Consider the following 9,784-nt stretch of genomic DNA (forward strand, 5'->3'; position numbering starts at 1 on the left):
GATAGAGTTCTGTCTGGTTTTTTGTTGATCCTGTTGCATTGCATAAAGGTTTGTTGCTGTTAAACTATCGTCTGTCTGCACTTGGGTCCTCCCTGCGCTGCTCAACCCTAACAGTAGGTCTCACTATGTATGCGCTCAACTTTATTACTACGCGGCGGCGGTGTATAGCCGAATCACAGCCCCACCCTTGAGCAACCACACAATTTCACTACATATTTTACTTTTGTAACTCTCGATGTTTGTGACAAATAGAACTCCTCGTGTACTTGTACAGCCAGCCAGTCATATTCTGGCATTAAGTGGGGTGCTGTTCTGAGGTTTTGATTGATATTACCTAGGTCTTCTTGAGCCATACACTGTCTTGAGATCTTATCCATTGTATCTTTGTCTTGTGATTTTTGACTGAAAGGGTAAAAGGCTAGACCTACTTTGGTTGAACTATGTGGCGTGACAAATGCTTTTGACAAATAGGTGTGCGATTTGACATGCCAGATTGACTGAAAATTCTAAATATTGGTCATGTTGGTAGGCGTGGTATTACTTGTTGGTACGTGGGTTGGGGGGGGGGGCATGAGTGCCCAGGGGCCCCTGGAGGTACTAATCCGGCCTCATCTATGCCTTCATCTCATCCAGATTATACTACTGCAACAGCATCCTATATCCTGTTAGGCCCCAAGCCTGTTTCAGGTTTCTGGTTTCAGGCTTGAAAATGACATTCCCAGAACAAATGACCATATCTTCCCTTCTAAAAGGGTTAAATTAATAATCTTTGTTCTCAAAGTAATGATAAACCTGTGAGTTGGATGTAGAAAAGTCAGAATCAATATAGATGTTTTTTATTTTAAAGAAAATTCAGATTGAACATGGTAAAAAAACTGTAAATTATAGTGTCCGTCCAAAAAATATTTTGTACTAATCCAAAGTACAACATATAAGTACCCTGTATCAAGATTGATGCAAAACAAGTGATATTTGACCTTTTTTAGGTAAAAAAAACCCCTCTTCTGGGGCCATTTGGGTGGATTTTCCATATCTCTGGCCCCCCTTGCTCGATTTTGACATGTGAAATCTCTTCCTGACCGTTAGAGCCAATAGAATCAAAGAGAAATCGTCCCGCATGCACTTATGTTAAAAAAAAAAGGTTGTGTCTACCCGCATGCAAGCTTTCAGCAGAGGGTAGAAATATCCCTGCTCTGATATCTGGAAACGGAAAAGCAGTTTTATTGCTTATGGATTATCAGAACATTTCAAAGGGGACAGTCACATTGGATATTAACCTATGGATTAACTACAGCATCGTTTTAATGCCATTGAAGACCAGTTTTGACCAGAAAAGACCAAGGTAAGCAATGTTAGCGTTTTTGGCTACCTAGCGCCACATGTTTTGATGCACGTTTTTATTGATAACGTCGCGAGTTTGTATCTTTCAGTGTTGAGGTGGGCACCGTTAGATTCTGTGTCTCCTTATGATCATAAACGTATGTGTTGGATGTGCAGCTAGGATAAGTAATAAGGAAGCTAGGTGTGATTTTCGGTACAGTAATAGGTTAGCATTTTTCGCTCGGGGCTAATTCAGAGGGTCAGTGACATTGTGTGTTTAAAAAAAAAAAAAGATCAGTTAAATGATTTTTTTTTTTTCGTTATATGGATATACAATATTCAGTTTATTAAATATTAAGGTTCCTTAGACGTTGTTTCCTGCAAATGACGCGATTTCGGCCCCGGAACCGGGTCGTGGGGCTTGAGGATATGGTGTACCATCCAAACTCCTCAATAAACTCCAATTCAGAACTCTGCTGCCCGACTCCTCACCCACACCCGTTCCCGTGACAACATCACCCCTGTCCTGCAGAACCTCCAGTGGCTCCCCGTCCCACAGCGCATCCATTTCAAGATCCTTCTGCTTACCTACAAAGCCCTCCATCACCCTCCATCACCCCTACCTCACCGACCTACTCCAACACCACACTTCTTCCCGCAGCCTCCGCTCCTCAGACGCCAGTATCCCTCATAGGACCAAGCACCAAACCTGGGGGGCCAGCCATCCAGCAAAACCGGCTTAAAACTCGATCTTATCTAGTGCCATTGGATTTTCAAAATAATAATAATGCATTTTATTTATAGAGAGCAGAAACTCAAAGACATTTTACAAAGTAAAACTTCATAAAAACACAATTAAAAACAACACACTTAAAATATATAAAACACAACATTAATTACAGATTAAAAGCAGTTATGAAGAGGTGAGTTTTTATTTGTGATTTGAACATGGTGAGATCAGGGCCGCAACGGAGAATACTCGGCTGGCTGGCCGGCCATATCCAATGGCACTAGATAAGATCGAGTTTTAAGCCTCTTACTGTAAATATGGAGAGTTTCCTTATTTGTGCTGTTTTATGAATTAAACTAAATATCTTTTGGTTTTGGACTGACATTTTAAAGACATCACCTTCGGACTTTTAAAGTGGCCATTTTATGCTTTTTGGGTTTTTTCTTTTCCTGAAGTGTGTTATATAGTTATTTGTGCATGCAAAAGGTTAACATCCCTGTGTTACGCTCCTGCATAGGCCCCCATTCAAAACTGGCATTGACATATTTTTGTCTATTTTCTGATTGGACAGATCTTATCTGGAAAATCGCAGAGGTGTCTATAATGAAACAATTGTCAGTTGCAGCTCTCGAGTTGCGTTTTGATCTAAGAGCAAATCTTGTTGAGCAGGTCTCATCCTGCACCACACAACTTTCCCATCAACACATACAACAAGGGCAGGTTGCTGTCCACTCCATTTGTACTGCTGTGATGTGAACATTCGTATTGGTAAGTTGTAGCATGTTAGAGATCTTTATTTTCCTCCAGCTCATACATCTCTACCTCTGGCACCAACACCTGTGTGTGGGCGTTAACAATCACTGGGCAGTTTGGACAAAACACAAGTGGAACTATTCCGAAATGTAACCTATGAATATGTTAATGTGCCTCAAAGCTCTACATAACATCGGCTTTTAAAAACTGATTCTATTCTGTGCTATAATAGAAGATTATATTATACATCGTGTTATAAAATGATCATGTTTGTACAATAAAGTAAGAATATGTCTGATTAAAAAAACAATAGTGTTCAGGATTTCATTGGCTGTTTTACATGTTAATAAATCCTTCTGACTTATAATACAGTTAAAAACCCATGCCACCTGATACATCCACTTGATTTTTTTTCTAACGTGATGTGGTTCTGCTCTACTTACAAAACACAGCCAGCACAAGGCCACGTGGTGAATGAGAAACCGTGAAGACGTTCACTGAAATCATGGCCACATTTCATGGTCAGCAGGACCCAGTTGTTTTCCCCCCACACACTCCAGTCACCTATTCAAAAACTCTATTTGAAAAAGCAGCAAGCAGTCAGACATAACCTTTGAATGCTCTGAAAACAATTCAAACAACACAAAGGAGATAGAGATTCAGCATGAAGATTAACGTGATATTCCTTTGGCTCGCTGATGTGTCGAGGGATCAGGTGCGTCAAGTTAAAGCATTGAACAAGCATTGTCACCTCCTTGACTAAAAGCCTTAGTGAAGGAGAAGAGACAGATGAAAAGGATTGGTCTTCAACGTCAGAGGTTTTATACACACAGAGATTTTTTTTTTGTATAGTTTTCTATTTCACTTTTTCACATGTGATTCCACGCAGTCTGTTTTTCTGCCAATAATTGCTCAACATTTCAGAGTCCATCTGGCTATATAAGGTACGGCAATAATAATCCAATTGAACATCTTTTTATAACGTCACAATAATAATCAGCCAATCTTGAGAAGTCTGTATTTCAAACAGTATTTGTAGTACGGATGGTGGCTTGTTTGCTCCATTTTGTTATTCTTGTGAAACCTGAATTAATACAAAATAAAGTATTTAATCACAAAGATGTGCTGTGCAAACATCCCGTCTCTTTATTTGTCTTGAAGTAATTAGTGCTCTTCTCTTAAGTGGCTGCAGGACACTTAGAAACAGTGAGCTACTCAGGAGAGGCTAATTGTGTTTAGAAGTCTGCATCTCTGTTCAGAATAATGAGATCTCCAATAGAGAAAACTGTAAGTAGTAGCAATAGAATAACACAAAAAAATGTTCACAATAAAGTGTTATATTTATATAAGCTTCATATCCTATGTGTACCTTTAAGCACTTACAGTAGTTTCAAGTAAATTACTTCTCTCATGAATATGCAAATGTTTCAGCAAGATGCTGCAGTCGATAAGATCAGTGTAATGCATCGTTTTAGTGAAATAGTCATTTTTGCTTTTTACTACTTTTTGTTTTAATAAACTAAAAAACAAATGTCACTTCACAGTATCAGCGATGAAAACGTAATATAAGACTCATTCTGAAAGTGTTTTTTTATAATCACAGCTAGCTGCTGTTGTGATGCAGGCTCACTGCAGCAGGTTGAAGGTCTTTTGTGAAGTGTTGCTGCCCTCTGCTGCACAAACTCAGAATTGCTCTCACTGCAGTGACTTTGTTTAAATGTATCTATAAATAGTGCAAAAATAAAGGCGAGTTTACTATTTCATAAAGAATATCAAAAATAAATGATTTTGAAATTCCATACATCGAAAAAAGAAATGTTGCAAGCAGTGCAGCTTGATAAATTCATTAAATGATTACTGAAGTCTTAAATCTACATATTTTCAATTCAATTCAATCATCTTTTTAAAATAATAATTCACCTTTTTAGAATGTAAAACATACGTTAAAACTATTTTATCAGGCTGACTAAAGATCTGAAAGTAGGTTCCCTTGGGAAATATACAGAAGTTGTGATTTAAGTTTTGCAAACAGTTGTTACAAAGTACTTGAACATAACTGTATTTAAGGCTTGTTAATTATATTTATTTTAAAGTAAAAGGAAATACATTAAACACTAGTGATCATTTATATGATCTTTTAATTACAATGTACTGAGACCTTCATATTGAGGTTATGTGAATGGAGTCCTCACTGTGTGGAAACAGCTCAGTATTCTCCCACTGGGCTCCATGGTCCTCACCCACACAGATGCTCAATGCCCGAGGTTATCACAAACCGCCTGAACCTTCTGAGAAGCCTTCTGTGCAATTCTAATTTCTATATCTGTTAAAATAAATATATTTAAAGCAGGTCTACTGTAAGTGCTCTTTACATAATGTGATAGTATCATAATGCTCAATCCTTTGAGAAATACAACCTTTAAACAGGCCATGAGGACATTTTTCACAGGTCAACATTCTAAAAGTGCCCCAGTTACAGAACATCAGCTGACAGGAAGTAAACATGGAGCCATGGAGCCAAACTGTTGCTCAGACTGTATAAAGCTTGAAACACAATTCTGTTGAAGATGCTGAAACGGAGCCTTTAAGACACAGGGTAAAAGCAGGTATATTGACAGGTAAAATACGTTTTTTTTTTTTAATACAATAGGGAATGTAAACAGGTTAATTAGTAGAAACTCAAAATAAAAGTGAAAATACAATATGTGACTTGTAAGTGTCTTAAAATCTGAATAAATAGATTCACAACTCAGCGTGCATGATTGAAATAATTTATTGGATATTCATATATGGTAATATAATGGGTTCATCATGGTTGGTATATAAAATATGTACAAAGCAAAGCATTAGTAAAAATGACAGATCCTGCTAGGAAAGTATGTGCTTATATTGTAGAAGGCGGTAATATCTCAGCAACTTCCAAGAGGATTTCTTCATTAACAATCATTGATCCTGGATGTCGGTATCCCAGATGTGCAGGTTTCAGTAGATAATAAGCTCAGCTTGAAGTCTAAGTGGTGCTCAGATTAAAAAAGGCTGCAGTTGGAGGGTTTGGACTCTCTCACCTAAGCAAAGAGAAAATATAGTTAGAAACAGACTTATTTATTCAATACATACATGTCATGATTAAAAGCATGTGCAAAGGAAATGAGTCGTTCTACTGCCAATAAAGAAAGTTCAAAGGGGATGGATTACCATGACAACAGTGTGATCCTGTAACATGCTATCGGCGCCTAAGCTTTCCGGGTACCTGTTGTCTCTGCTGCTGGCGTCTGTACTCTTCCTCACTGGCAGCGAGAGCCTGAGCCAGAGCCTGGTCCTCCTGCTCCTGAGGGCTGAACGCAGACAAGGACATCTTAAAATCACAGTTCAGTGGGGGGGGGAAACCCACACACCACTAAGTCAGAAATATTGTCTAAGTATCAGGACTTTTAGTGTGACAATAGGGTTGGCAATTGGTGCATTCACTAGATATTATGAGATCTTTAAATATAGGAAATGACAACACTTTGGGGTATTTAGTTTCAAAGCATGATATTGATATAACATCAATATATGTTGCCCTACTGCTTCCCTATAATTATTTGTACAGCACATTTGACTGAGGATGTGTGTTTATATAATTAGGTGATATAAAAACAAACCCGTTCCCATGACTTGAGATTCATTCTTAAACTTGAAAACAGCAGCAAAGAATCTTAACCCTTATAAGCGGTTCCAAATGTTCTGAGGGAATTTGTGTCCAAAGGAAGCTTATAAATGTAATAATATATAATAGAATAGATGGAATGGTATTAAGTAATTGACATACAGTACATGTCTTTTTAATGCACATTTCTTGACGTTAGTGTCGGAAACTACTATTTCAAGCTAAAGGTCTGTGAGAAAAACACAATCCACCCAACAAATCACGCTGTCAAGAGTGTGTTTGGAGTCATGTTGAGCCGTTATTAGAATCTGTCTGGGTTTTGATGAAGTTTACTCACCTTAGAGGCGGCTGAACTGCCGGCCTTGTTTCAGCCAAAGACATCTCCAGAGCCCTTTGTAAAGCCTGATCCTCCGTCTGCAAACACAGCACCAGAGCAGGACGTCACGTTTACTTGAAATGAGGATCTCAGAGGTATTTAATCGGGGGATGTCGTGCACAGCGCCCTTACCAATCCGGCCTGAAATGATGCCGATGGTGGCATTACACTCTGTGCGGAGACCGAAGTAGGAATCCGAGGGGTAGCACTACAAAAGAAAGTGGTGAAATTAAGTTTTTAGATGCTTGAAAATTGATTAGATGAACCATTTTCAATAAAGACTTTTTATAAACTTACCCAGAGCTTTGGCCTCTGTTGTTTGCACTGACACCGTTAGAAAAGGGTCTAGAGGGTCCTGAACTGGAAGAACTAGACCTAGAACCAGAGGCGGAGCTGGAGGAAGCAGCTTGGGCCCTCATTTGAGCAGCATTTCTATGACACAAAAAAGAACAAAGTCAGCCATTATTACTGCATATTCAGTGGATGAGACTTCATTATCTGAAGTAGTGGGACTGTACCCACCCTGATTTAGACGGAGGTGCCCCACCAGTCTTGCATTCGTGATCTAGAGAGTGTCGGTGCTTAAGACAGTAGTTTAAATGACACTGGTCACAGGTCACTCGGATCATTTCCTTCTGCTTACACCCCCCTCTAGAACATTTATTGGTGAAAATCTGCAAAAAGAAAAACAGCCTTTTATTTTTGGGATTCGTACTCATTGTAAGGTGAATCACCTCAGTTCTTATATTAACCTTTCTCTTTCTCTGCGCAGGGTCCGATTTGCAATCCCGATCAATGTGTTCGCCGACTTTAATGTCGGGCATCTCTCCTCTCTTTACGGGGATGGGGGTGTTGCACAAAGGACATACTGGCACCTGGATGTCCTACAAGAAAACAAATAAAACTCTTTAAAGAAACACAAAGTTGCAAATCCTCAAAAGTTGAACATATTTTCACGACTACTGTTGTTAACCTTGACATGTCTCGGTATTAAGGATTTCAAAATCAGAACAGATATGGAAGATGTATACATTTTTTGCAAATGGCGGTGTGTTATGCACCCAAATGTAATTAAAGTTTAAATGTGTTTTTAACTTCATATAAACAACCTAAGAAAATGACTTCCATTATTGTATAGCCTTTAAATGAGAAATTACACTAAAAAACAAGTTGAATTGTACTGCAAACTTTCCCAAAATCAACGAGTCAATCAAACATACTTAGTATATTCTAATTACCTTTTGGTAAGCGGACATGCATTTGTGAGTTGCATAGGTGATGTGGTCCTTGCAGAAAATGTCTTGACAGGCGTCACATTTCATAGGAAGAAAATCTGTAATGTGAAGCAAGGTTTAAGACTTTCAGGTTCAAATTAAGCAGTACAAACCAGCTGGTCATTGTCAGCCTTCCTAAACAGCACTCACCTAAACGTTTGCAGGTCTGCTCAGAGCAGTGTTCTCCTAAATGTGGCAGCTCCATCACTTACAAATAGCTTGACAGCCGACAGTAGTCAAATCTCCACAACCTGAAGGAGGGAGAAAGAAAAATATTAAGTGTTTCGAACTAAACTGACAGATTAAGTTACGTCAACAGTCTGTTCTCTGAAAAGGGTCTCAGTGTAGGCTTCAGGACGTTCGCTTTGGAATAAGCGGTGTCATTCGTAAATTGCTTATTGCTAGTATCGTGTCAAGAAATAATTACTTATTCTAAACATTTTGCACAAAAAATAAATAAATTCGACTCTGAAGTAATTATGGTTTTGCTGTCAGAGGTTTTTTGGTCCAGAAAACGGTAGAATACTCAATGTAACGAGTAATGGGAAAGGTTGCTAACTTGTTAGCTAGGCCAGGCTAACTTATAAGATTATGTTGGTTACATAACTAGCTCACGTTACAGATAGAAAAGGCTCTACAATGCCATTATTGGCAACAGCGTAACGACAAACATAAATAACTATTCTGTGAAAATCTAAGACAAAAACCACACAAATGTTAGAAGCTAGCTTGGTTGTTGTTAAGCAATAAGCAAACAATGTATCTTGTCTAAAAAGCATCATATAATAGTGTCAAGCGAATTATCTGCTTCACTGTATCCCTCACCAGACTAAACCCAAAGAAGGAACACAGTAAACTCAATTGTAATGTTGCTTTTTTCAACGTTAATTAAATTGTATTTTTAGCTGACCAAGCTAGCTAACGTTTCCTGAACCCGACAGCTCATCGTAGCTTTTGTTTAATTCTCAATCACCAAATCCCGTTCTCGTGTCGGTCTGTAGGGTTATAGTTGGAGGCAACGATGATATTTTGTAATAATTCCGATGTTTTCGTGGCTTTTTGACAGCCGTCTGATCGCACAGATCCCTGAGCACCGCTGCCTGTTTGTGAGCCGCTGAGCTGTCTGTTTTCATTAAGTATTGATGTGTCACGCACGCTCCTCCCAGGAGAATGACGTAACCTGACGTCAACAAGCACAAGTCACGCTCAGGTGTGGTTTTATCAACAGTCACTAGAAATCACAAGAAACTTCTGGAAACTTCCAAATGACTTGTCATGCCTGGAAAGACGTTTTAGGTTGGATATTTTAAAGACATAGCTTTGAATGACAAAAGAAAACCAATGTTACAACCGACATGATGCAAATAAATATATCTTTTATATAATAGCTTGCTAGGGTTATGTCAAGTGATCCTCATGACCCTTAAAGGTCCCATGTCATGGCCATTTTTACTGATCATAATTCCATTGTTGAGGTCTACTAGAATATTTACATTGTTCAATGTTCCAAAATCCCATTGGTTTTCTTTCTGTATAGTATGTGTATGTGTATGTGTCTCTGTCCTACACGCCTTGTTGGAGCTCCTGCATTAGGCTAATGGAGATGCAGTTATTTCCAGCATTCTTTATTTACCATTCATTCAAGTAGTGTATGCCTTTTATCTGCTAATGTACAGGAGGAA

General features: G+C 38.6%; 1 protein-coding gene across 2 annotated transcripts; it reads right to left on the reverse strand.

Annotated features, from left to right (window-relative positions):
- Positions 1–5,560: 5,560 nt before the first annotated feature.
- On the reverse strand, positions 5,561–9,246 carry LOC117451176 (AN1-type zinc finger protein 2A-like). 2 transcript variants are annotated; one of them, XM_034089335.2, is made up of 10 exons: positions 9,076–9,246; positions 8,253–8,353; positions 8,067–8,161; positions 7,581–7,712; positions 7,351–7,502; positions 7,126–7,260; positions 6,961–7,036; positions 6,790–6,866; positions 5,999–6,138; positions 5,561–5,868 (listed from the first exon to the last, which is right to left on the reverse strand). In XM_034089335.2, exons 2-9 carry the CDS (start codon positions 8,305–8,307, stop codon positions 6,027–6,029), a joined length of 834 nt encoding a protein of 277 aa, XP_033945226.1. In that variant the 5' UTR covers positions 8,308–8,353; positions 9,076–9,246; the 3' UTR covers positions 5,561–5,868; positions 5,999–6,026. The 2 variants fall into 2 exon arrangements, with proteins under 2 accessions (XP_033945226.1, XP_033945225.1); XM_034089334.1 differs by having other exon boundaries at positions 6,054–6,138; positions 9,076–9,245.
- Positions 9,247–9,784: the final 538 nt, after the last annotated feature.

The sequence above is a fragment of the Pseudochaenichthys georgianus genome, chromosome 8 (assembly GCF_902827115.2).
Source record: "Pseudochaenichthys georgianus chromosome 8, fPseGeo1.2, whole genome shotgun sequence".
Taxonomy (NCBI): domain Eukaryota; kingdom Metazoa; phylum Chordata; class Actinopteri; order Perciformes; family Channichthyidae; genus Pseudochaenichthys; species Pseudochaenichthys georgianus.

Bases quoted from the DNA above. Each gene is read 5' to 3' on its own strand.
- LOC117451176 (XM_034089334.1), bottom strand. From the start codon at position 8,307: ATGGAGCTGCCACATTTAGGAGAACACTGCTCTGAGCAGACCTGCAAA. The intron at 6,139-6,789 runs GTGAGTAAACTT...GTCTGCGTTCAG, and splicing joins GCAGTTCAGCCGCCTCTAAG to CCCTCAGGAGCAGGAGGACC. The intron at 5,869-6,053 runs GTACCCGGAAAG...CTCTTTGCTTAG, and splicing joins GCCAGCAGCAGAGACAACAG to GTGAGAGAGTCCAAACCCTC.